This window comes from Coregonus lavaretus (assembly GCF_964263955.1).
Source record: "Coregonus lavaretus genome assembly, chromosome: 7".
NCBI lineage: Eukaryota > Metazoa > Chordata > Actinopteri > Salmoniformes > Salmonidae > Coregonus > Coregonus lavaretus.
This window is the reverse complement of record NC_139994.1, coordinates 10,458,597-10,485,555: the sequence shown is the minus strand read 5'-3', so window position 1 is coordinate 10,485,555 and position 26,959 is coordinate 10,458,597. Positions and strand designations below refer to the sequence as shown.

Sequence of the window (26,959 nt, the reverse complement as noted above, 5' to 3'; positions counted from 1 at the left end):
GATGAGCTCAGATCCGATTATTGTCGTCTGGGAAACTACTTCCGGTTTTGTTGTAATTTGCAAACATGGCAGCGTTCGGAAACAGCTCATGTTGGAGCACTCCAGAGGTTTATAAACATCATGAGCAGCAAAATATTTGCCCCTCACGACCGAAGTATAGAGAAGGGAGGAGACCTAAAGCAGTTAAGGTATGAAAATCATTTCCTACAGCGAAATTATGTATCCATGCTCAATACTTGACCAAGTGAGCTAGCTAGCTAGAAATCTAATGTATTATCCGTGCTATATTACCCCTGTAGGTGTACACCATCAACTTGGAGTCTCGTTACCTGATGGTGCAAGGAGTCCCAGCCATCGGGGTGATGACAGAACTGATCCAGCTCTCTGCGCTGTACGGGGCTGTGGAGGAGTACAGGGTGCTGGATGAGTACCCTGCAGAGGAATTCACAGAGGTCTACCTCATCAAGTTCCAGAAACTCACCAGTGCAAGGTTAGGACAGGTTTTATAGGTTATGATGAGATGGATAGGGAGAGGTGTTTTCCCTGACCATCATGTAACCTGATCAGGAAAAACTTCAGGCCCTAGTTTTAAATAGCCTAGTCCCACACAAGCTGGTAGACCACCTCACTCAGCCAGTTATACTTTAAAGTAATTGTGTTTCAGGGCGGCCAAACGGCATATGGATGAGAAGAGTTTCTTTGGAGGTTTACTACATGTGTGCTATGCCCCTGAGTATGAGACAGTGGAGGACACCAGACTGAAGCTGCAAGACAGGAGACGATATGTGAACAGGACGACTCAAAATAAAGGTACAGATGTTGTGCTGTGCTGGGAGAATATTATCAGTACTATCTCTGGTATGTCATTCACAACATAAGCATGATTATTATGATGTAGTTAGTTGACATATGATTCTTCCTTTTTGGTTGAGAAGCAAAGGAACAGGACCAGGAGGATGAAAAGAGCAAAAACCCCATGTCGTCAGATACAGTTGCTACCACAGCCAGGACTTCCTCAGGTGATAATCAGAGATCCAGTGATACCAGCAACAAGGGAGAGACTTCGAGTACCAGCCATGGCCATTATTTAGGATTTCCCTTATTGCCTTTACCCCCACAGGAGTTTCCTCCTTACAGACATGCCCCATCTAATGATCTGTCTTATAGTTATCAGGCAAACCAATGCAGGACTATTCCAACCGAGGACAAAATGGGGTCATTGCATAATGCCATAGATACTAAACAGCAGCTGGCACCCATTGTAAGCAGCGTTCCCTCCTCTTCTGGGGGAGACCGAGGAATAGTGAAAAGACTGAGTAAAAATCCACCCCCTGCAGCACCCCCAAGATTCGTACCGAGGACCACAGATTTGGAGAACAGAAAACGGAAAATGGTAGAAACTAATAAAGACTCACTTTTTGGCTTCGTGGACAAAAATGAAACCCTCATTGGACCAAAACTACCAGAGCGGCCTAAAATGGATATGGCGGACGAGTCGTTGAACACAACAGCCAACATGATCAGAAATACATTGAAAAAAGTATATTCGTGGTCATTTGCTTCTTAAAATTGGTCACTCACAATTTCATACAATTGAAGAGTGATACTACACTACAGTAAATTCATGTCTTTCCTTGTTCTCAGGTTGCATCAGTTCCTGAAGTCAAGCCAACAAAGACAAAGTCAGCAAAGCCTCGGAGGAGAATCTAACAGACATGTCCTGAAAGACTGCTTCTCACAGGGAATGAGGTGGACATTAGCAAGTTCTTATATTTACATAATTCAAACGGAACTTCATATTTTCTCAACATGTTTTATTTATACATTTCCCATCAGTGTATGAGCAGTTTTTTGTTAATAAAATTTAGTGATGTCCTTAACGCTCAAGTGGATCCTGGAATGCATGCTGCTCAAATGCCAATATGGTCTGTAACACAAAAGGAAAAAACATGTCAGACAAAGGCAAAATATTGTCCAATCCAGACACACTGTGTTTACAGTCTTGACTTCAATGGTCACCTTGGCATCGGGAAGGCAGGTTCCAAAAGCCTCAAGCAATAGATTCTCATCTCTCACTGCCTTTTCAAAGTCTGCATAGGACAGTCTGCTGTCATGGTCATGGTCCTGAGGATGGAAACAACTCATTGCTATTTTATGTTCAGACAGTCTATTTAATCTGAAACATGAATTGGTCAATTGTGACCAAGTTAAACAGTGATTGTAAACACAAGGTACAATGAAGTTAGCCTGGCAGGTTAAACAATAGGTAGCACAGCATTCAGTCTGGTTTAACCTGGCTAAAATGAAGATAAAAATGTCATTACCATCTTCTTGAGTGTGATCTCCACCAGGTCTTTGATGCCCTCGTCTGGGTCCTCCTCTGTGGGCTGTCTGATCAGGCTGTTCTTCAGCATGTGGAACATCTCTTCCCGGGAAATGTACCCATCTCCATTCAAGTCATACACATCAAAGCTGTCTAAAAACCAAATGGGGGACAGAGTCAATACATGGATAGTAATATAGTAGATAACGGTCAAAAAGCCTACATATTATACACTTTTTATCTTTCTTACACTTAATTTTTTCCTCCAATGTCCCACGGAGAAAGACTGACAGTCCCTCAATCCACTCTTTCACACTGACGTAGCTGTCGTTGTCCTTGTCAAATGCGCGAAAGACTGGAATATAATACCAATTTTTTTGTGGTAACTTGCCACATCAGTATCATACTTTATTTGATGGTTACATTCTGTTTCATGTGACAAAGGAGACACGCCTACCTCTATCCATGATCATATCATCAGTCATTCCAAAGGTGTTGTGCAAAATATTCCTGAATTTCCCTCTGTCCAGACCATTCCCTACCCTCCTGTCACTCTGATCCCCCAGGAGTCCATTGAATAGTCGGATCAGACACTCCGCTTCTGTTTTGTTAACTACAGCCAAAAATAGTGTTAGTACTGCTGCCATATGCATAATTCCAATTTACATAGACTGATATGTTTTTATTAATTTGCATTAATCTGCACAGCAGGAGAAAAGAACACAGGACATACTTTGACATGATCTCAACAACGCAAGGTTATAGCGCCCCCCATCTGTCACATAAGTAGTGCTGCCAACACGTTCAATGAAAGGCGAGTTTTGGTTGGAGGAGCTAGACAACAACAGCTAGCTATTAACTTTTATTTCGTTTACACGTTTTGTTATTAGCTATATAGCTACTGTAGCTAGCTAAATGCTGAGAAGTAGAAACTATGTAGTTGGCTAGCTAGCTTTTCTTTTAAGAAGTTCAGCTAAACGTTACTGTAGCTAACTAACGTTAGTCAGGACACAACGTAGACTATCTCTGCCAACTAGCTATCAAAACTCATACTTACAGTGTTTGACTTGTTTAGAAAGAGTTTCAGCGAGATTCTGAATCAGTTTTCTATTCATAGCAGACATTTCAGCCATTGTAGATAGGAGGCAGGATTGCTAGCTAGTAGGTAGTAGAGGATACATAAACACTAGCTACTTGATGTTGTTACCATAGTAACTCCAACCACGTGCTCAGAGCTTCACGTGTAAAATACAGTCATTGGCTCAGAGAATGAGCAAGAATGGTAAATTCACTCTGGCTATCTTCTCCGATTTCAGAGCACTCTCGTCTGAGTATGCCAGAGCGCAGAATAACTGATGAATTTACGAACGCTCAACACCCGTTGAATATGGCCGGTGGCAGTAAACGTCGGCAAAAAAACGTTAAATTGTTGCCAGCAGCACAGTTACAGTCACCAACGCTCTGGATAACATGAAAACAGCCTTACCAGCTCTGCTAGGTCGAGTAAAATGGTCAGAGTGAGGTGTTCTCTCATTTGTGTCTGGAAGTAGTTAGCCAACGTTAGCCAGTTAGCTTGGGTGCTTGACTGCGGTTGTGAGGTCAGAACGGTCGGATCAACCCTACTCCTCGGCGGAGTGTCCAGTGTGCGCTCTGAATTTACAAACTGACAACGGTCTGAATTTACGATCGCACAGAGGGCACTCTGAGCACACTCAGGCACTCCAGAGTGAATTTAGAACACACCCATACTGCACATAAATATGTGACTCTGATACAATTTTTTTGCCAGTGGAGATTGATAGCCTATAAGGAATGATATACTAAATACTCAACAAGGAAACATTTAATTTGAATTACATTTATTTTGAAGTGTATTGAGCTGTCTTTTGTGCAATGAATGATTGGGTGGCATGATTCAACATTCTTATACTCATCAGTGCAAGGTTAAATGATAATGCATTCACAAAAAAGGTACAATCCAATGTCAGTACAGTGACAAGATTAGAATTAATTAGAAATCTTGTCAGTCCTGCTTAGCATCATCCTTCAGACCTGAAGGAATCTGAGAGTACCATTTCCTGCACCTTTATGAGGTGCAATGCAGGCCACCTTTATTCACAGCAATGCAGGCCATCCTCACAACACTTCGCCTAAAAATAAAAAAAATAGGTCTCAGAACATGATAGTAATATAAAATCTGCATAATATTGCACATGATCTTAATGTCATTAAAACATTTCACACTGCTCTGTACATGCACTACAGATTGTTCATTACATTAATAAACATGCTCTACCTACATAACATTGATAGACTACTTTATCAAATGATAGCTGAGTGGTATTTAAGGTCAGTTGTATCAAATTCCCTCTACAGTACACCCAACACTTTCAGTATATTTACCAGTGGGAATGGGCAACAGCCCCATTTGCCAGTAGGTCCCTTGCAGCAGCTGGATGCAGAAGGGCAGTAGAATTGAGTGTCACAGTGAATGATTCCAGCCTGTGGGGTGCTGTCAGAGGCCTGAACTAGTGCTGTCCATGGGACCTGCTAAAATATTAGAGAAAGAAGAGAACCACACCATCAATGTTCTACTCTCAGGGTTTCCATATTTAAAAAGCACTCGCATATCTGAGTTATCTGGTTGCGTGGGAATAATGCGATTACATTACAAACTACTCTCAGAGGTTAAAATGTAATAGCATACCAGTGTGCATGAAATCATTCTCTATTAATTATCATTTTTTTATACCCATAAGGTGGGAATCAAAAGTGCCTTTCTCTTAGACTGACTTGAACATACAGAAAGAGAACAATGTCCACTGCCTACACATACATTGGTTGCCTGTGAGTGTGACGCATAGGTACCTACCTGATCGTGGACCTTGTTTTCCGGTTTGGAGACCTTGATGGCTTCGATCATTGAAGGGGCCTGCCTAGGAGCAAAAGGGTACCTCAGGTTGCTATACATCACACACTTAGTATATGTGGGGTCACAGTCATAGCCATAGGGACAGCAGTGGTATCCATCTAGACAGCACCTAGCCTGTGGAAAAACAGACGTATACAAGTTGATACAGTGAGCTACAAAAGTATTGGGACAGTGACACATTTGTTGTTGTTTAGGCTCTGGGGATATGGGGGTATGATATTTGTGCGTCTAACTTTCTCACTAATCATTATTCACAATTCATTCAGGACTATCTGTAATCATGGTAGCATCCACATTAATGTAGAAGTGTTTAGAAATACAGTACCAGTCAAAAGTTTGGACACACCTACTCATTCAAGGGTTTTTCTTTATTTGTACTATTTTCTACATTGTAGAATAGTAGTGAAGACATCAAAACTATAAAATAACACATATGGAATTACTAAAAATGTAAATGTAAATGTAGTAACCAAAAAAGTGTTAAACAAATCAAAATATATTTGAGATTCTTCAAAGTAGCCACACTTTGCCTTGATGACAGCTTTGCACACTCTAGTCACTAATTCCTGATACTGACAGCTACTCTATACCAATATTACAAATTGACAAGAGCCCTTCAAGCCAACATACTACAAGCAGAGAAACACTAGTCAACTCACAGGGGAGTACGGACAGCAGAACCACAGGCCTTTGAGGTGGTGGCAGCAGGTGGTGCCATCGGGACAAGCATAATAGTTGTCACATTGCACCTTGCCGACATTGGAGCTCTCCACTGCGTTGCTCTGGACAGGGCTGCTGTCAGACTCGAGCGGAGCAGAGACAGGAGAACTTTGTTCCTGGAAAAAGTAATTTAAAAAAGGTGATATGGCTTGCAGTCAAAATACCTTTATGGGGTCTTTGCTTGTACAGCTTTCTAAACCCAAGGTATTTCAACTGAAACATTGGTTTTGTAATCCAAAAGTGAAGGAAACAACAGTACCAGTATGCTGGTTTCTTTTTCTTGTCTTTACAACCTTAGTGCTGCTGAGAATCCCATTAACTAATGGGATCAAATTCCCTAGCCTGGTTCCAGATGTTCATGCTGCCAACTGCTATGGCTGTTGACATGACAAAGAGATCTGGGACCAGGCTACAAATTGCCCTAATGTGAACCCTGGTTACTCACATTGGGAACTGGGCAGCAGGCATATCCTCCTTTAGTCAAACAACAGGTTGATTGATCAGAGCAGACCTTCCCACCAGGGCAGGTGATGTAGCAAGAGGCAGGCCCTGTCAGCACTAACACCAATGCAGCTATGCTCCACATCTAAAGGATAGGGATTAAACAAGTGGTTACGATTTAGAGGCATTTTATAGTAGCTTGAGTATGACGTTTATTTTTGAAAGTTTACTTGATCATTATACCTAGGGGAATTTCCAACTCTTTGTCATAAATTCACTCTGGAGTGCCAGTTCTGTCAAATTGTCCGTTCGTAACGCACCCTTAGATAAGCAAAATTAAGATGAAATACAAGTGGGTGGTTTGAGAGTGCCAGAGCGAAATGCTCTGAATTTAGCCTACAAACGGACAATCTGACAATGCACTGAATTTATGATAGCCCAGAGCGCACTCGGAGCACACTCTGGCACTCCAGAGTCGAGAGTGAATTTATGAACACAGCTGCCACGGCACTAACATGGTGTCTTAGTTTACTTTCCATCGTAAATGCATCTAAATTCAGATAACTTCAACTTTGACGAAAATTAAAATAATTGAATACGTTTGTTTACAAATTCTTCTTATAGTTTGTGATTTCTAATTGCATAGTTTAATATGAAAATATTTCTCTTTTTTAAATCTCACTTACCTTAGCCTTGATATTGATCTCAGTTTAGTGATCCAAACACTTTCTATCATGGGATTACACTATGGGGTGACTGCATGACTCCATGACCAATAAACTGCTCTTCATATACTTGGTTTGATCCTCCCACTTTTTATAACAATAAGTCACTTTATCTCATGTCCGCATGTATGCCAACAATGCACTAAACAGAAGCTTAGGTCAGTGACGAATCCGGAAGTAGTTAACAGTATATTACCATGTCCATTAGCACCAGTTGGCTTTATAGACCCTTTGGTTTTCATTATGTGAGTCTGTATGTACATCAATACAATGATCACTAGACCTTATAGTGTCGGGAATCGTGAATTTGGTCAAGGTGTGGAAAATGAAGAACCCCAAAGAGATGGCGAACGACTGCTATATTTAAAGGTTTATGTGCCCTTGAGCAAGGCACTTAACCCTAATTGCTCCTGTAAGTCGCTCTGGATAAGAACGTCTGCTAAATAATGTAAATGTAAATGTTATGTAAATGTTTAATAGACAAACAATAGTCAGACGTATGCATATGGGGAGACAGACACGCTCCTCTGAGAGGTTCGTAGCAATCTGCCAACCTCCTCAGGCATAAATACTCTCGCTTATCTGTACTGTAAAGTTATTGTGACCGCAGTATACATCAATTTAGTTTTGTGTTGCAAACCACAGTGAGAAGTGTATAGTCCGTTTTAAGGAACATGGGTATAACCATGAGGAACTTTGTCCAGACTGATGATGTCTACAGAATGTTCCGTTTAAAGCGGGAATCCGCAGGTCGTGGGCGACCCTATGCTGCCCTACTTCTTTGTAGTGTTTTCACTTCGAACGAAAACAATGGGTGCACCGAACGAAAACAAGGGGGTCGCACCAAACAATTGATCATTGACAGGTGGCACCATTGACTGATTACATCAATATGTGTCTGACAATAAATATTATTTTGAAAGAATAGTTGTGAAATTATTAGCTTTCTGGGCTAATCCCGTCTACTCGAATGGCCCTGCTAGGAAGAACCTTTAGATGATAAAATGGTCATTGGTAGAACCCTTCATAGAGGGTTCTAATTAAAACCATATACCGGGGGTCCTTTGAAGAACCCTACATAGAGGATTCTAGATAAAACCCTCTGCAAAGAGTTCTACCCAGCACCAAAAAGGTTTCCCCTATGGGGACAAACCCAAGAACCCTGTATGGTTCTACTTAGCACCTTTTTTTCTAAGAGTTTATTTCTATTCGCAGTCAGATTGAATCTCACCGAGTTCGCCACATTTGTTTGCACTATATAGATGAACGTTTTTTTTGTGATCGAATCAACATTATATCAGACCCATTTCAATGCAACAAAACAAAACAAATCGAACTCTGCAAGGTTGAGTCTGTGATTATGTTGTAGGCAGAGCCAGAGCGCAACGAAGTAGAATTCTATTGGCGGGGGTGGCCCACGAGCGGTCTTTCAATCACCCGCGAGTGAACGCGCTTTTCAGATCAGTTCAGATCAGAGCGCAGACGCGCGTGTGCACATTTGTTGATATTCTTCGCTAGTTGGCGAGTTATTTTCCCAGTTATAGATAAGTATAGGTCAGCAATGGGGAGTTCCTGCTTTCTACAAGGGCACAAACCGTGTAGGCTACATTTCAAGCTGTCTTTGAAAAGCCAGTCAGGTAAAAATGTCTTAATTAAAGGGGCAGTGTTATATTTTGAGATAGGCTTGAATATGCAAATAAGCCAATAGGCAGAGGAGCCAACATTGTCTAATTCTCTGTATGGTAATAATAATTAACTAAGCCAATAGGCAGAGGGGTAGCCTACATTATCTAATTCTCTGTATGGTAATAATAATTCATTTAATTTTGTAAAGTGGTTTCTTGCATCATACAACACAATGCAGTCCCCTATTTGGCCCATGGTATTACAGACCAAGTAAAACATATTTAATTGTCAAGCCCTTCATAATGTAAAAACGTTTTTAAAAGTCTCATGCAATGTAGGCCTGCATTGAACACCACATAGGCAACTGTAGGCTATATCATAGAAATCAAAAGCCATTTCCATGTGAAAATGTTATGGGATTCGCTCCATTGGTTTTGTTGGTAGGCCTACATTATGCTCAAATAGCCAAAATAGCCTATTGGCTACTGTCTAAAACGGTAAGGGTACAGCCTCAGAGTTCACTGTAAACGCGCGCCGGAAGTTGCACAAAATGCAAGTTTCCACTCACAAGACCTAAAATTTGCTCAGTGCCCCAAAATATTGGAGGGAACATTGGTTGCAAGTGAATTTCAATTCCTCTCCAGCTCCGGGGCAGCAGGGTCATATAATACATGGCCATTAAGGCCAGATCGTTCTTCAAGATGTTAAAATGTTCATAGATGACCAGCAGGGTCAAATAATAATCACAGTGGTTGTAGAGGGTGCAACAGGTCTGGGAGTGTGGTGCCAGGAAAATAACCTCTCACTCAACATCAACAAAACAAAGGAGATGATTGTGGACTTCAGGAAACAGCAGAGGGTGCACCCCCCTATCCACATTGATGGGACCGCAGTGAAGAAGGCGCAACAGAGCCTCTTCAACCTCAGGAGGCTGAAAAATGTGTCTTGGCACCTAAAACCCTCACAAACCTTTACAGATGCACAATTGAGAGCATCCTGTCGGGCTGTATCACCGCCTGGTATGGCAACTGCACAGCCCGCAACCGCAGGGCTCTCCAGAGGGTGGTGCGGTCTGCCGAACGCATTACCGGGGACAAACTACCCGCCCTACAGGACACCTACAGCACCCAATGTCACAGGAAGGCCAAAAAGATCATCAAGAACATCAACCACCCGAGTGTTTGAACTTGTTATCAGTATAAAAGACACCTGTCCACAACCTCAAACAGTCACACTCCAAACTCCACTATAGCCAAGACCAAAGAGCTGTCAAAGGACACCAGAAACAAAATTGTAGACCTGCACCAGGCTGGGAAGACTGAATCTGCAATAGGTAAGCAGCTTGGTTTGAAGAAATCAACTGTGGGAGCAATTATTAGGAAATGGAAGACATACAAGACCACTGATAATCTACCTCGATCTGGGGCTCCACGCAAGATCTCACCCCGTGGGGTCAAAATGATCACAAGAACGGTGAGCAAAAATCCCAGAACCACACGGGGGGACCTAGTGAATGACCTGCAGAGAGCTGGGACCAAAGTAACAAAGCCTACCATCATTAACACACTACGCCGCCAGGGACTCAAATCCTGCAGTGCCAGACGTGTCCCGCTGCTTAAGCCAGTATATGTCCAGGCCCGTCTGAAGTTTGCTAGAGTGCATTTGGATGATCCAGAAGAGGATTGGGAGAATGTCATATGGTCAGATGAAACCAAAATAGAACTTTTTGGTAAAAACTCAACTCGTCGTGTTTGGAGGACAAAGAATGCTGAGTTGCATCCAAAGAACACCATACCTACTGTGAAGCATGGGTGTGGAAACATCATGCTTTGGGGCTGTTTTTCTGCAAAGGGACCAGGACGACTGATCCGTGTAAAGGAAAGAATGAATGGGGCCATGTATCGTGAGATTTTGAGTGAAAACCTCCTTCCATCAGCAAGGGCATTGAAGGTGAAACGTGGCTGGGTCTTTCAGCATGACAATGATCCCAAACACACCGCCCGGGCAACGAAGGAGTGGCTTCGTAAGAAGCATTTCAAGGTCCTGGAGTGGCCTAGCCAGTCTCCAGATCTCAACCCCATAGAAAATCTTTGGAGGGAGTTGAAAGTCCGTGTTGCCCAGCGACAGCCCCAAAACATCACTGCTCTAGAGGAGATCTGCATGGAGGAATGGGCCAAAATACCAGCAACAATAGGTTTTGTCGTGCCCTCTTCACGACTGTCTTGGTGTGCTTGGACCATGTTCGTTTGTTGGTGATGTGGACACCAAGGAACTTGAAGCTCTCAACCTGCTCCACTACAGCCGCGCCGATGAGAATGGGGGCGTGCTCGGTCCTCTTCTTTTTCCTGTAGTCCACAATAATTTCCTTTGTCTTGATCATGTTGAGAGGTTGTTGTCCTGGCACCACACGGCCAGGTCTCTGACCTCCTCTCTATAGGCTGTCTCGTCGTTGTCGGTGATCAGGCCTACAACTGTTGTGTCATTGGCAAAACTGAATGAAGGTGTTGGAGTCGTGCCTGGCCATGCAGTCATGAGTGAACAGGGATTACAGGAGGGGACTGAACACGCACCCCTGAGGGGACCCCGTGTTGAGGATCAGCGTGGCGGATGTGTTGTTACCTACCCTAACCACCTGGGGGTGGCCCGTCAGGAAGTCCAGGATCCAGTTGCAGAGGGAGGTGTTTAGTCCCAGGCTCCTTAGTTTAGTGATGAGCTTTGAGAGCACTATGGTGTTGAATGCTGAGCTGTAGTCAATTAATAGCATTCTCACATAGGTGTTCCTTTTGTCCAGTTGTGAAAGGGCAGTGTGGAACGCAATAGAGATTGCATCATCTGTGGATCTGTTGGGGCGGTATGCGAATTGGAGTGGGTCTAGGGTTCCTGGGATAATGGTGTTGATGTGAGCCATGACCAGCCTTTCAAAGCCCTTCATGGCTACAGACGTGAGTGTTACGGGTCGGTAGTCATTTAGGCAGGTTACCTTAGTGTTCTTGGGCACAGGGACTATGGTGGTCTGCTTGAAACATGTTGGTATTACAGACTCAGACAGGGAGAGGTTGAAAATGTCAGTGAAGACACTTGCCAGTTGGTCAGCGCATGCTCAGAGTACACGTCCTGGCCCTGTGGCCTTGTGAATGTTGACCTGTTTAAAGGTCTTACATCGGCTATGGAGAGCGTGATCACACAGTCGTCCGGAACAGCTGATGCTCTCATGCATGTTTCAGTGTTACTTGCCTCGAAGCGAGCATAGAAGGAATTTAACTCATCTGGTAGGCTTGTGTCACTGGGCAGCTCGCGGCTGTGCTTCCCTTTGTAGCCTGTAGTAGTTTGCAAGCCCTGCCACATCCAACGAGCATCGGAGCCGGTGTAGTACGATTCGATCTTAGTCCTGTATTGACTCTTTGTCTGTTTGATGGTTAGTCGGAGGGCATAGCGGGATTTCTTATAAGCTTCCAGGTTAGAGTCCCGCTCCTTGAAAGCGGCAGCTCTACCCTTTACTCCGTGCGGATGTTACCTGTAATCCACGGCTTCTGGTTGGGGTATGTACGTACAGTCACTGTGGGGACGACGTCATCGATGCACTTATTGATGAAGCCAGTGACTGATGTGGTGTACTCCTCAATGCCATCGGAAGAATCCCGTAACATATTCCAGTCTGTGCTAGCAAAACAGTCCTGTAGCTTAGCATCTGCTTCATCTGACCACTTTTTTATTGACTGAGTCACTGGTGCTTCCTGCTTTAGTTTTTGCTTGTAAGCAGGAATCAGGAGCATATAATTATGGTCAGATTTGCCAAATGGAGGGCGAGGGAGAGCTTTGTACGCGTCTCTGTGTGTGGAGTAAAGGTGGTCTAGAGTTTCTTTCCCTCTGGTTGCACATTTAACATGCTGGTAGAAATTAGGTAAAACTACACTCAATCATATGACCTACTGAAGAGATGAGTCTTCAGTAAAGACTTAAAGGTTGAGACAGAGTCTGCTTCTCTCACATGAATAGGCAGACCATTCTATAAAATGGGTCTCTATAGAAGAAAGCCCGGCTCCAGCTGTTTGCATAGACAGCCCAACAGGCCAGCCCAAGGCAAGAATGGGTAGTTGCAGCCCCGGAGTATGGGCAAGTGGATGTGTTGAAAGGAGTGGGTGTATGGAAAGCGAATCAGCTAATTTGGCAGATTTGTTGCCACTCAAGACCGTTTAGTGTGGCTGATTGGGCTGCAAGACGAGATAAGCCGGCGACCAGTGCACTGGTGTTGTAGCTACATGCCTGCTGACTTCAAGTGCTTCCTACTGCTACTGGGCAGTGGCGGCTCCTGAAAAAATTCTCAGGGGGGGCAATTTTTCTGATGATTTAGGTGACCTACACACATTTTAAAAAAGATATGTCCAGCAACAACATGAAGACAGGGGCAGCATATAAGTCAATGCCAGAAGCATTTATTGACTGATCTCAAAAGTGTTGGCTTACAAAATCAAAATAAGTTATCACAGTAAAAATAATCAAGGGTGTTCTTTCACATTCCTCAACACTGCATAAACAATATGCATTTCCATAAACAAATGAAATATCAGCTGAAAATACAGCATCTTGGTATTTGTTCAGATTGCAGGATCAACAAGAGCTTTTACCACATTTTTTGCCTCATGGTTGAATTGGAAATATGTGCACCTGAGCATAATTCACAACAAGCAAGCAGGAGCTTTTGATAGAGGCTACTGAAAACATTGATGCAAGTTATTGGTAATAAGACATTTTTATAGACTTCCATATTCTGCCCTCTTGTATAGATTTGTGAAAATGAACAGTGATAGACATTTTGCCTGAAAACAGAATTTGAAAGTAATTTCTAGAAAAGGTAAACACAGCTATCTGTATGGCTTTGTAAAAACGAACAACCATATTCTGGCCAATTGTATAGATTTGTAAATATGAACAACCATATTCTGGCCAATTGTATAGATTTGTAAAAATGAACATGAACAGATTATTTTTTTTAAAAACTTTTTTTTAAATGAAAAATAACTATTTTAAACAACATCAACTGTGAACTGATTTGGGCGTGTGTGTGTTAAAGAGACAGACAGGGAGGGACAAAGAGAGAGAGAGGCTACATTACTTGTACTGAAACTGTTCTCTTCTCTGTTTCAATACAGCAAAGCGTTCAATGACTTTCTCATTGAAATCAGGCATGCTGAGGACTAGTTCCCTCTCCATGGAAAGCATGGCCAGTGCATTCAGACGTTCCTGGCCCATTGAATTTCGCAGGAATGTCTTAACTCGTGTCAAAGTTGAGAAACATCTCTCAGCTTCAGCTGTTGTCATGGGAGTAGTTATGAGGATGTTCAACAGAGTCACAGTCTCAGAGAACGTCTCCTGGAGGTTGTAGCTCATGAGAACCTGGTACAGTGCCAGTGCACCACAGCATCCCTTGAATTCAGGATTCTCATAGATCAGAGATAGTTCTGTCTTGAGCTTTGCCTTGCTCAGCATGGGGTATGCATTCACAGTGGCATTCAGAGCCTCATCAGGAAATGAATGGCAGTACCTTTCAAACATGTCTGCTTGCAGTAAGGTAGCACTCACAAGGTGGCCAGAGAAAGATAACCTTTCTTTGGTGTGATCCAGGATGGTGTTGCAGACCTCTTCAGACAGCCTCTGCTTCTCCTCTTCTCTCAAAGCTGTTCTGGGTCTTTTGGCTCCTGTTGCTTCTTGCAGCTGCTGTTGAGAGGAGTCCCTGAAGGCAAACAGACCAATGTGTTTGTTGGCTTTGTACAGTACTGTTGTCTATGTGATGCACAGGTATATGCAATGTATCAATGTATAGTACAAATACTTCAGTTCCACTTAAAATGGGCAGGGATGCATAAAGTCTTTAGTGTTTAAGTTAGCCTTTGTGTCTCACATAGCCTGGATGTTCAGCACAGTATACAGTGGTGCTCATAAGCTTATGATCCCATGCTAAAGTTGACTAAAAAGAGGAATAAAAAAGAAAAGAAAATTAGTGTCCTTAAAGGTTGGATTTTCCAACTTTTTTAATTAAGTCATTAAGATCAATTTCCAAAAGATGATTTTTTTATTTTTTTATTCCTCTTTTTAGTCAACTTTAGAATGTGTTCATACACTTATGAGCACCACTGTACAGTACACATAGTATATAAAATAAGCTAGATTACACCACTGGCCATATATAATGAGAATAATGTAATTTCAAACACAAATGCAGTCTCCTTTCATGCATACATTTTCAAATAAAGCTCTGCTTTGAGAAAGATCGAATGATATTGTTTAATCTTACCTTATGGCCTGCACACTGCTTGTGAAGCTGTCGAGGGCACGTTTGATAAAGACAGCATCGATGTCCTTCTTCTGTAGCTTCTGGTACAGAATGTCGACGTGGGGCATGATTTTGTGAAAAAGCCGCAGGAAAAAAATAAAATCTTCATCATGTAGCATCCTCACGTAGCCAGATGCCTCTCTCACGGTGGGCTGGTCAAATGAACCCAATGAACCCGTCCGAATGGCTTCAAAACATTCTATGAGGTCGTCTCGATTCTCGTAGACAGTGTTCACGACTCTGCTTAGTAGAAACCTGTTGAATTATTAAATTTGGTCTGGGAGGTCCTAATTGTTTCGTTGCCAATTTATCTTGATTTGTTCGCCGACAAAAAGGAACTTCTTTCAAAGAGACAATCGAGTTGTACTGAAGGCTAGCCATTTTGACAGTAGTAGTGAATTGATTGATGAGGCTACCCGCTCTTTTCTTAGTTACGTTCATGGTTATGTTACGTATGACGAAAGCGCGTAAGTGCAAGCCCTCAGAAACCCTTTGAGATTGTATTGAAAGCTCTGATATTTGAAAAAAAATGATTTTACATTAGAGGCTATGAGAGACTTCTGAGCGATTTTCAACCTGACTGAAATCGCCCCAAAACGGGCGGGGACATTTGAAGCACGACTTTAGCCTGATTGGACATTTAGTGGCAGATCAGACGTCTAGATTAGAACACTGATAACTACTGTTGCCGTGATATAATTGATTAGAAAAAAAAACCTTCCTTTTCCCGTTTGGCAGTGCGTCGCCCATATCGCCCTAATGAACACACCGCCCCTGCTACCGGTGGTAGCTAACGTGGCCATTTATTCGCTCACATTATTTAATTTCAAATAGGATAGCAGCCTACACAAGAAATAACTAATATTGATAACCGTCTAGATGTCAACTTGATACATACAGTGGGGGAAAAAAGTATTTAGTCAGCCACCAATTGTGCAAGTTCTCCCACTTAAAAAGATGAGAGGCCTGTAATTTTCATCATAGGTACATGTCAACTATGACAGACAAATTGAGAAGAAAAAAAATCCAGAAAATCACATAGTAGGATTTTTAATGAATTTATTTGCAAATTATGGTGGAAAATAAGTATTTGGTCACCTACAAACAAGCAAGATTTCTGGCTCTCACAGACCTGTAACTTCTTCTTTAAGAGGCTCCTCTGTCCTCCACTCGTTACCTGTATTAATGGCACCTGTTTGAACTTGTTATCAGTATAAAAGACACCTGTCCACAACCTCAAACAGTCACACTCCAAACTCCACTATGGCCAAGACCAAAGAGCTGTCAAAGGACACCAGAAACAAAATTGTAGACCTGCACCAGGCTGGGAAGACTGAATCTGCAATAGGTAAGCAGCTTGGTTTGAAGAAATCAACTGTGGGAGCAATTATTAGGAAATGGAAGACATACAAGACCACTGATAATCTCCCTCGATCTGGGGCTCCACGCAAGATCTCACCCCGTGGGGTCAAAATGATCACAAGAACGGTGAGCAAAAATCCCAGAACCACACGGGGGGACCTAGTGAATGACCTGCAGAGAGCTGGGACCAAAGTAACAAAGCCTACCATCAGTAACACACTACGCCGCCAGGGACTCAAATCCTGCAGTGACAGACGTGTCCCCCTGCTTAAGCCAGTATATGTCCAGGCCCGTCTGAAGTTTGCTAGAGTGCATTTGGATGATCCAGAAGAGGATTGGGAGAATGTCATATGGTCAGATGAAACCAAAATATAACTTTTTGGTAAAAACTCAACTCGTCGTGTTTGGAGGACAAAGAATGCTGAGTTGCATCCAAAGAACACCATACCTACTGTGAAGCATGGGGGTGGAAACATCATGCTTTGGGGCTGTTTTTCTGCAAAGGGACCAGGACGACTGATCCGTGTAAAGGAAAGAATGAATGGGGCCATGTATCGTGAGATTTTGAGTGAAAACCTCCTTCCATCAGCAAGGGCATTGAAGATGAAACGTGGCTGGGTCTTTCAGCATGACAATGATCCCAAACACACCGCCCGGACAACGAAGGAGTGGCTTCGTAAGAAGCATTTCAAGGTCCTGGAGTGGCCTAGCCAGTCTCCAGATCTCAACCCCATAGAAAATCTTTGGAGGGAGTTGAAAGTCCGTGTTGCCCAGCGACAGCCCCAAAACATCACTGCTCTAGAGGAGATCTGCATGGAGGAATAGGCCAAAATACCAGCAACAGTGTGTGAAAACCTTGTGAAGACTTACAGAAAACGTTTGACCTGTGTCATTGCCAACAAAGGGTATATAACAAAGTATTGAGAAACTTTTGTTATTGACCAAATACTTATTTTCCACCATAATTTGCAAATAAATTCATAAAAAATCCTACAATGTGATTTTCAGGATTATTTTTCTCATTTTGTCTGTCATAGTTGACATGTACCTATGATGAAAATGACAGGCCTCTCTCATCTTTTTAAGTGGGAGAACTTGCACAATTGGTGGCTGACGAAACACTTTTTCCCCCCACTGTACATACAGTCTACTACTTAATGGGGAGGGTATAAAAGGCAGCAACGCTGGGACACAGTGCTCTTCGCTCCCACTTGACAAGCACTACTGTCCGGCAACTGCATGGGAAGTTTCTACCTAGTAGCCAATATCAGGGTGACAGTCACAGTAAGCATACAATGCATGAAGCAGCGCTTTCGACACGCCCACTCCTTTCCTTTCAACACACCCACTCATTTCCACACGCCCACTACTTTCCTTTCGACACACCCACAGACCAATTCTCCAGTCGCCATATTGGGATGCAGCTACCCCCTTTTCACCCAAGGCAGCCAGAGAGGAAGAGGCCCAACTCGGCTGGAAATCTGTCTCCCTACAGCAGGTGGTGCTGTTTCTCCTACCAAGGAAGGAGGTCAATGAGAGGGTCAAGGTTTATTTGATTGAATAGAAGTTTCGTAATTCTTAAATTGTTACAAGTGTACTGATATACGTAGGACACGTGAAATCCCGGCAACATTGAGAAAAAACAATCGGAGATGGCTATGCATATTCATTGAATGAGGATAGTAGCATAGCATCTCTCTCCATTGAATACAGATGATTGACATAAACAACACTCAACGAATATTCAAAAAACTATTACAATAATGAGATGCATCCACCAATCCAAAGAAAGGATAGGCGGGAGATAGACAGTCCACGGTGCCGCTTTGTGGACAACGACTCCCATTGTTAGGGCGGAGAGACATGTATCTTGACAGTATATCCATAATCTTTGTGGCAGCTCAGGGCTCAACCCCGTTGTTTTCGTTCAAAGTGAAAACACTACACAAGTGGGGCGGCATTTGGTCGCCCACGACCTGCAGATTCCAGCTTTAAAGGGGCAATCTGCAGTTGCTACATCAATCTTTGCACTTAATAATATATACTGATTGATTCTTAAAGAATATAATGTATAAATGCCTCATGAGCATGCATGGCGTTTGCAACGCCAGGGTTGTGGGTTCGACTCCCACGGGGGACCAGTATGAAAATGTATGCACTCACTAACTGTAAGTCGCTCTGGGTAAGAGCGTCTGCTAAATGACTAAAATGTAATGTTTAACTGTCACACCCCATCACAACCCAAAATATAAGCTTGTTTTACTCCAATATTTGTAAACACTGTACATGTAAACAAACACTGTATAGCCTCAAAACATTGTTAAAATGCTAATTTTGAGATCATGGCTGGTCATCCATAGCGGCCTATGAATTTGAGAGTGGTTACATTTCTCTGGGCCCATCCCAGCTTTTTACCAAAACAGAGGCATCGTGTCCGCTTTGTTACAGTTTAAACTTCGGTTTGGCTCTTATGTCCATCCCCCTGAAATTGTGTTACTTCTCTTTTCCACTCTCGTTTTATTTCATGAACCTTGCAAAATGATGTTGCATTGGCATACATTTTGAGTTTCAGGGAAACTGAATGTAACCATGAGGAACTTTGTCCAGTTTGAGGAAGTCCACAGATGGTTTGTTTAATGTCCACCCCCCTGAAATTAAGTGACTTCTCCATTTCACAATTGTTTTATTTTATGACCCAAATTATGTTGCATTGGCATAAATCTTCAGTCATACATTTTGGGACTTCTCCATATCAAAATTGTAGATTTATTTCATAATGCTTCCTGGATGATAAATTACAAGTATAAAGGTTACTCTCATCCCATTCAAATCATTCATCATCCATCCATACACACAAAAAAAACAATATTATCAAGGCTAAAACAAGAATACTTTAATAATTAAAACCCATTCAGTTATAGATATTCAGTTGTAGAATTAATTACAACAGAATTGAACAGTTTATCTCTTGTGATTATGACAATCCCAACTTCAATATGAGGCTGGCAAGAGAAGTGACCATCATATCAGAATGCATGCATCATGACACTGGCACCAGCATAACAAAGTCCCAAAATGACCTCACTGTGTAGCTAGCGACGCACGAGATCTCCAAGAAGTGTCAAATAGACATAGTTGGGCAGCATACCAAGGGTGTAAAAAATGTACACTGCTGGTCAATATCCATTTATGGAAGTTCATTTTCGTTTTATATGCAAATGTTTCAGTTGGGCCACACTTGACACGACTTATGGTGTCCTTGTCGACGTTAATTTTGATCTAATAAAAACTAATCAACAAAAAAGAAAAGAAAAACAAATCTGCAAAGTTGTCACAGAGGGTTTGATGACCCGTAACTCCCAGGTCACCAGTCCTTAGTTAACATTTGAAACCCCATATCCCTACCATCTCAACTCTCATGAGCAGGAAGCCACCGGTTCGCATAGTCCATCAACTAGCCCCGTCATGGGAGCAGCCTAGGTGGGATTTTTTGGTAGTCAAAAGGCAGATGCTCTCTACAGGTGGACAGTTGGACAGAGAACCTAACTCTGCGTCAGAACAGGTCTTCTTCTTCTTCTTCTTCCTCCCGTGTTTCTTGTGCTTCCTTTTCCTTTTCTTCTTTGATTTGTCCTGTTAACATTTACAACAGGTGGATAGGGAAGTGTTACACTTCCATTTTGCTGTTTTTCTATAACATTTGTCGGTGCAGAAAAATATATTACTCAGGCAGTATTGTAATATATTGTATGTGGTCCTTTGTAGCTCAGTTAGTAGAGCATGGCGCTTGTAACGCCAGGGTATTGAGTTCGATTCCAGGGACCACCCATATGTTGAAATGTATGCATGCATGACTAAGTTGCTTTGGATAAAAGCATCTGCTAAATGGCATATATTATATTACAAATGCGTTACATTTTAAACAATTCTAAGGGTTAACCATGTAGTTATCTGCTGACAGAGGCATGTTGCCATTGTCTGGTAATTTGCTAACATACACTACATGACCAAAAGTATGTGGACACCTGCTCGTCAAACATCTCATTCCAAAATCATGGGCATTAATATGGAGTTGGTCCCCACTTTGCTGCTATAACAGCATCCACTATTCTGGGAAGGCTTTCCACTAGATGTTGGAACATTGCTGCGGGGACTTGCTTCCATTCAGCCACAAGAGAATTAGTGAGGTCGGGCACTGATGTTGGGTGATTAGGCCTGGCTCGCAGTCGGCGTTCCAATTCATCCCAAAGGTGTGCGATGGGGTTGAGGTCAGGGCTCTGTGCAGGCCAGTCAAGTTCTTCCACACCGATCTCGACAAACCATTTCTGTATGGACCTCACTTTGTGCACGGGGGCATTGTCATGCTGAAACAGGAAAGGTCCTTCCCCAAAATGTTGCCACAAAGTTGGAAGCACAGAATCATCAAGAATTTCATTGTATGCTGTAGCATTAAGATTTCCCTTGACTGGAACTAAGGGGCCCAGCTCAAACCATGAAAAACAGCCCCAGACCATTATTCCTCCTCCACCAAACTTTACAGTTGGCACTATGCATTGGGGGAGGTAGCGTTCTCCAGGCATCCGCCAAACCCAGATTTGTCCGTTGGACTGCCAGATGGTGAAGCGTGATTCATCACTCTACAGAACACGTTTCCACTGCTCCAGAGTTCAATGGTGGCGAGCTATACACCACTCCAGCCGACACATGGCACTGCGCATGGTGATGTTAGGCTTGTGTGCAGCTGCTCGGCCATGGAAACCGAGGACAGACTATCTTTTTTAACTACGCCCTTCAGCACTCGGTGGTCCCGTTCTGTGAGCTTGTGTGGCCTACCACTCTGCGGCTGAGCCGTTGTTGCTCCTATAAGTTTCCACTTCACAATAACAGCACATACAGTTGACCGGGGCAACTCTAGCAGGGCAGAAATTTGACGAACTGACTTGTTGGAAAGGTGGCATCCTATGACAGTGCCACGTTGAAAGTCACTTGAGCTCTTCAGTAAGGCCATTCTACTGCCAATGTTTGTCTATGGAGATTGCATGGATGTGTGCTCGATTTTATACACCTGTCAGAAACGGGTGTGGCTGAAATAGCCGAATTCACTCATTTGAAGGGGTGTCCACATACTTTTGTATATATAGTGTATTTTGGTCACTAGTCACTAAATCTGACATGCAGGACACTGCACACAAAAATAAAGTGTCCGTTTTCATCCTGTGGTTAGTGTATGCTTATCTGACATCCACTTACTGCTGCTATTTTGTCTTTCTCCTCATTAGTTCTCTTTCTCTTCTTGGGTTCACCCTACAGAGACATAGCAAACATTAACACACCACAACGGATGGGCAAAGTCCGCTGACAGCTTCCCAACGTCCAATACAAAAGTTCAGTATTTCACAATGACACAGGATGGAAAAAAAGTTCCCTCCATGTAATACTTCAACTACGGATGACCTATGCCCTCCAATGAGGAACAAATATCCATCCCATAAGCAGTCATCCAAGTCAATACATAACACATTATTTTCAGTCATTAAACATGGCAAATTAATATAGTGGAGAGAAAGGTGAATATACTTACACCCTCCTCCACTTCTGAGTCAGCCGACGACTCCGAGGATGAGTCTTTATGACTTCGCTCGGCTTTCCTCTTCTTCCTGCGGCTCTTTTCATCCTGAAGGGTAAACATTTACAGCCCTCAGTTCACTGCAGCCCAGCATGTTCACTCTTTCAGGCAGCAATACACAAAACAGGACTAACAGATACACAAATGTTGTTAAAGTACCTTCTCTTTCTCCTCATCTTTCTTCTTCTTCATCTCCATCTCCATCTTCGTCTTCTTGGAGAGAAACAGAATGAGAGGGAAGGAGCCCTTTTTTGCATACAAAACATGAAGATTTAATGAAGTACTCATGTAACAAACAAAAAAAGTTCAACTTTGAAATGAATGAACAGAAATCAAACAATGGCTGAACAGAGAAACACAATGACAGTGAGGGCCAACATAAAAAGAGTGATATTAAGAAGACGAAATAGTGCATCATCCAGAACATAAGATCTTGACCAGAAGTATCCAGATGGACGTCTTACATAATGAAATAAGTCATTTTAATTTATGAAAATAGGTGGAATACTCTTCACATCAAACTAACCTTGCTGTCGGGCTCAGATTCTACAGTCGAGTCTTCCGATGCCTTCTTGAAGGAGGACCGCTTCTTTTTCCGTTTCTTTTTGACACTCTTCTTTTCATTCTGACCAAACAGACATCAGATAAAAACACAATCAGTTTCAGTCTATCATATTTCCCTCTTTGAAATAGTAGGACAATATTTAACTGGAAACGCATTGAATACGATCCATCACTTTCTCAATATTCATAAAGGGGGTAGAAGCCAATCCCCAAATAAAATATGGACAGTAAAAATGTAATTCACAATACTTCACACAGCTCTTTGTGCCTACCTTAGAAATAGAATTACTTCTAATTAATTATATTTCTATGGTGCCCACAGGGTGGCTGGGAAACAGTATGGCAAGCTGACACAGACTTGTCACCAAATACTCTGCTACATACCTCGTCTTCAGAGTCTGAGGAGGAGCTGCTAGAGGAATCAGAACTCGATGAGGAGGAGGAGGGAGAGGAATGCTTGACCAAACACAATGAAAGCAGAGCTCATTAGATTTGAAGACCGCAACTGACACAAAAATACCTTTGTGAAAAGATGCCTTTTTTAGAGGACAGATACCACTACCGCAATATGTACACCAACAGTCTTCAACAAAACATTGGAGACAGCTTTCCTCACCCTATTGGATTTCTTTCCCCTTTCTTTCCTTTCCTTCTCCTTCTTCTTTTTCTAAACACAAAACAGAGATTTGGAGTGAGAGGTGGATACGTTAAAACAAAATGGCTGCATTAAAAGGTTAAGACATGGATGGAACTGGAAGCATACCTCTTTCTTCTCCTTCTTCTCCTTCTTCTCCTTCTCTTTCTTCTCCTTCTCTTTCTTTTCCTTCTCCTCTTTCTCCTTGTCAACGCCACCTAGTAACTTCTCTCTGTTCTTCGCCAGCTCTTTCTTCCAATTCTATAAAATGCAAATTGTGATATTTTAATGTAAGCAAAATATAACACTGAATTTGTACAGTATAATAAAGTACAACTGTTGACGTTTGAACAATACCTCGTTCATTTGATCCTCAAAGTCCGCCAGGGCTCTGGAGCCTTTCTTCTTCCTCTCTATGATCTCCTTCACCTCTTCCCTGATGAAGGAAGAAAAACGACCATCACTCAATGAAAATCAATGGATCACAACTGATGGTGATGCATGTCCAAACATTCAAGGGCATGGCAAAATGTTATTGTGACTTGCAGGCAGCATTCCATAGTGTGTAGCCAAGTATTATAAGAGAGCAATGCCTTACCACCCCGATTTACACACATAGGATCCACCATGTTACCCGTTGACATTCTTCAGCAATATCAATGAGGGTATGTCCATCTCTAGAGAGCTTTTCAGGCACAAATCCTGGGTCCTTAGGTGTGTTATCTTATGCTTACCATGTTGGACGTGGTCTGCTCAGGTAATCCTGGATAGACGGTCCTGCGTTGGGTGCGGGTCCCTTGGCCCGTGATGCAGCTATGGGGTTCACATACGACTGAAAACACACAAGGGAGACAGTCAGACCAGACACCTCAATGATGACATCTAGCTACCTTAGACAATAACACTTGTCTAGACAGGAATTGGAAGCATAATAACACACAATATTTGGACCTGGCTATGTTGGTTCAGTAATTGACTAGACAGTCAATGCCAATTCTATGGCCTTTCCATACAAAGGTAATGTTTACACATTGATAACATAGATACAGCGTACATAGCCAGTCCGGGCAATTCTGGTAATGATGAACTCGAGCCTAGTTGGCAGGCGTTAGCTAACTAGTTCGGCAGGTAGCTTAGAGGTTAAGAGCGTTGTACCAGTAACCGAAAGGTCGCTGGTTCTAATCCCAGAGCTGACTAGGTGAAAAATCTGTCGATGTGACCTTGAGCAAGGCACTTAACCCTAATTGCTCATGTAAGTCGCTCTGGATAAGAGCGTCTGCTAAAAATTTAAAAATAAATACAAAATGGTTCGTTTTTTTTTTTTTTTCTCGACCGCGCGTTTTGGATTATGTTATTTTAATAGACACAGGTTGTGCTAGCTAGTTCGCTATATTATTATAAACTAGCGAAATATAACATAACTATAATTTCGACCTAAATAGATAGCTACGTTAGTTCAGTTGTGGCACGGTTAGCGGTCCTTCAGGCGACCTGCTAACGTTTACGTGTTCTTCGTTATCTGCCAGGTTAGTTTGCCTAGCTAGCTATATTCATTCGATATAGATATCGTATGTTAAAATAACTCAAATTTGTGAACCTTTGATATAGCTTGTTTTAATGGAATTCGACTTGCCTGCACACTAACGCTAACTTATAGGGCCTACCTAACATACCTACAGGCCCATGCGTTTTCAGTGCCAGTTAGCTAGCTATAGCCAACATTTTTTTTTTTTCATGCATAACATTTACCGTAAAAAGCTGAATATCTACATGGCTGGAATTATTTAACACATTGCTTACCACTCTATTGTCTCTTTTCCCCATTTCTGCAGATTTCGCCTACTATCGGGCGAATATCACTAAATTGAGAACCGTAGCATGCTTCTCGTCGTTAGCCACCACAACAAGCGAGGTTCTCTAGCTACGTATCTAGATTCTCTGACGACGCCGGACACACAGACCTGTGATGACTGCCACCTAGCGGTAAATACATATATTAGATTAGAGAGTACACATGTACAGGGTTGCAGATGTATGTAATTACAGGGTACAGGGGGGAACAGGTAGCTGACTAGTGATGATGGTCTGGGGGTAGAAGCTATTGGCCAGTTAAACAGTTTTTGCCATGATGCGTCTGAGTAATGGAAACAGAGAGAACGGACCATGGCTCGGATGGCTGGGGTCCCTGATGATCTTCTTGGCCTTCCTGCGACAGTGTGCACCCAATGGTGCATTCAGCTGATCGTACCACCCTCTGTAGTGCCTTGCGGTCTGTGGCGGTGGAGTTGCCATACCAGGCTGTGATGTTCTTGATGGTGCTCCTGTAGAACACTGTGAGGGCCCTCGGGGACAGGCTGAATTTCTTCAGCATCCTGAGGTTGAAGAGTCGCTATCGTGCCTTCTTCACCACAGTGTCTGTGTGGTTTGACCATTTCAGCTCCTCGGAGATGTGTAGGCCAAGGAACTTTAACTTTTTGACCATCTCCATGGCGGCTCCGTTGATGAGGATGGGGGCGTGCCCAGCCTGGTACCTCCTGAAGTCCACAATCAGCTCCTTTGTTTTGCTGACGTTGAGGTTGTTTACCTGGCACCACAACGTCAGAGTGCCTACCTTCTCCCTGTAGGCTGTCTCATCGTTGTTGGTAATCAGGCCTACTACTGTCGTGTCGTCAGCAAACTTGATGGAGTTGAAACTGTGTGAGACCACGCAGTTGTGGGTACACAGTGAGTACAGGAGGAGGCTGAGGACGCCCATCAGGAAGTCCAGGACCCAGTTGCATAGGGAGGAGATCAGTCCCAGGGCCGTAAGCTTTGTGGTGAGCTTAGAGGGCACTATGGTGTTGAAGGCCGAACTGTAGTCGATGAGCAGCATCCTCACATATGCATTCCTTTTGTCCAGGTGGGTGAGGGAAGTGTGCAGTACAATGGTGATTGCGTCGTCCATGGATCTGTCAGGGCGGTAGGCGAATTGGAGAGGGTCGAGTGTGTTGGGGAGGGAGGCGGTGATGTGGTCTTTGACTAGCCTCTCGAAGCACTTCATGATGACAGAAGTGAGTGCTACGTGTTGGTAGTCATTCAGTTCAGTTACTTTCCCTTTCTTGGGCACAGGGATTTTTTGTTTTGTTTTTTATTTCACCTTTATTTAACCAGGTAAGCCAGTTGAGAACAAGTTCTCATTTACAACTGCGACCTGGCCAAGATAAAGCAAAGCAGTGTGATAAAAACAACAACACAGAGTTACATATGGGGTAAACTAAACATAAAGTCAAAAATACAAACAGAAAATATATAGTACGAATGTAGTAAGTTATGGAGGTAAGGCAATAAATAGGCCATAGTGCAAAATAGTTACAATTTCGTATTAACACTGGAATGATAGATGTGCAAAAGACGATGTGCAAATAGAGATACTGGGGTGCAAATTAGCAAAATAAATAACAATATGGGGATCATAGTGGACATCTTGAAGCAGGTGGGGATTTCGCCTGAGCTAGAGATTAAAAACACAGGTAGATTTAAGCAATAAGGCCTAGGGGGTGAGTTACAGTGAGGGAAAAAAGTATTTGATCCCCTGCTGATTTTGTACGTTTGCCCACTGACAAAGAAATGATCAGTCTATAATTTTAATGGTAGGTTTATTTCAACAGTGAGAGACAGAATAACAACAAAAAAATCCAG

At 42.7% G+C, this 26,959-nt stretch overlaps 4 protein-coding genes across 8 annotated transcripts; 1 reads left to right on the top strand and 3 right to left on the bottom strand.

Moving 5' to 3' along the window:
- The first annotated feature begins 37 nt into the window (after positions 1-37).
- On the top strand, positions 38-1,885 carry rbm48 (RNA binding motif protein 48). The gene is made up of 5 exons (XM_084166235.1): positions 38-188; positions 300-490; positions 665-810; positions 936-1,540; positions 1,645-1,885. Exons 1-5 carry the CDS (start codon positions 66-68, stop codon positions 1,708-1,710), a joined length of 1,131 nt encoding a protein of 376 aa, XP_084022361.1. The 5' UTR covers positions 38-65; the 3' UTR covers positions 1,711-1,885.
- Positions 1,798-4,051, bottom strand: LOC311132876 (calaxin-like). Of its 2 annotated transcripts, none has more exons than XM_084166237.1 (6): positions 3,810-4,051; positions 2,781-2,936; positions 2,574-2,678; positions 2,325-2,476; positions 2,020-2,124; positions 1,798-1,927 (listed from the first exon to the last, which is right to left on the bottom strand). In XM_084166237.1, exons 2-6 carry the CDS (start codon positions 2,806-2,808, stop codon positions 1,877-1,879), a joined length of 441 nt encoding a protein of 146 aa, XP_084022363.1. In that variant the 5' UTR covers positions 2,809-2,936; positions 3,810-4,051; the 3' UTR covers positions 1,798-1,876. The 2 variants fall into 2 exon arrangements, with proteins under 2 accessions (XP_084022363.1, XP_084022364.1); XM_084166238.1 differs by lacking the exon at positions 3,810-4,051 and adding an exon at positions 3,381-3,493.
- A 114-nt stretch (positions 4,052-4,165) lies between these two features.
- On the bottom strand, positions 4,166-7,189 carry LOC311132875 (progranulin-like). Its single transcript, XM_084166236.1, has 6 exons — positions 7,103-7,189; positions 6,421-6,561; positions 5,915-6,091; positions 5,196-5,369; positions 4,727-4,873; positions 4,166-4,473 (listed from the first exon to the last, which is right to left on the bottom strand). The coding sequence occupies exons 2-6, from the start codon at positions 6,559-6,561 to the stop codon at positions 4,435-4,437; spliced, it is 678 nt and encodes a 225-aa protein (XP_084022362.1). The 5' UTR covers positions 7,103-7,189; the 3' UTR covers positions 4,166-4,434.
- Positions 7,190-19,338: 12,149 nt separating this feature from the next.
- LOC311133033 (uncharacterized protein) lies at positions 19,339-25,221 on the bottom strand. 4 transcript variants are annotated; one of them, XM_084166450.1, is made up of 11 exons: positions 25,082-25,221; positions 24,016-24,113; positions 23,639-23,717; positions 23,411-23,542; positions 23,264-23,314; positions 23,032-23,103; positions 22,610-22,708; positions 22,243-22,329; positions 22,039-22,131; positions 21,708-21,761; positions 19,339-20,090 (listed from the first exon to the last, which is right to left on the bottom strand). In XM_084166450.1, the coding sequence occupies exons 1-11, from the start codon at positions 25,103-25,105 to the stop codon at positions 19,911-19,913; spliced, it is 969 nt and encodes a 322-aa protein (XP_084022576.1). In that variant the 5' UTR covers positions 25,106-25,221; the 3' UTR covers positions 19,339-19,910. The 4 variants fall into 4 exon arrangements, with proteins under 4 accessions (XP_084022576.1, XP_084022578.1, XP_084022579.1 ...); XM_084166452.1 differs by having other exon boundaries at positions 22,243-22,296; XM_084166453.1 differs by having other exon boundaries at positions 22,243-22,293.
- Between the last annotated feature and the right edge of the window lie 1,738 nt (positions 25,222-26,959).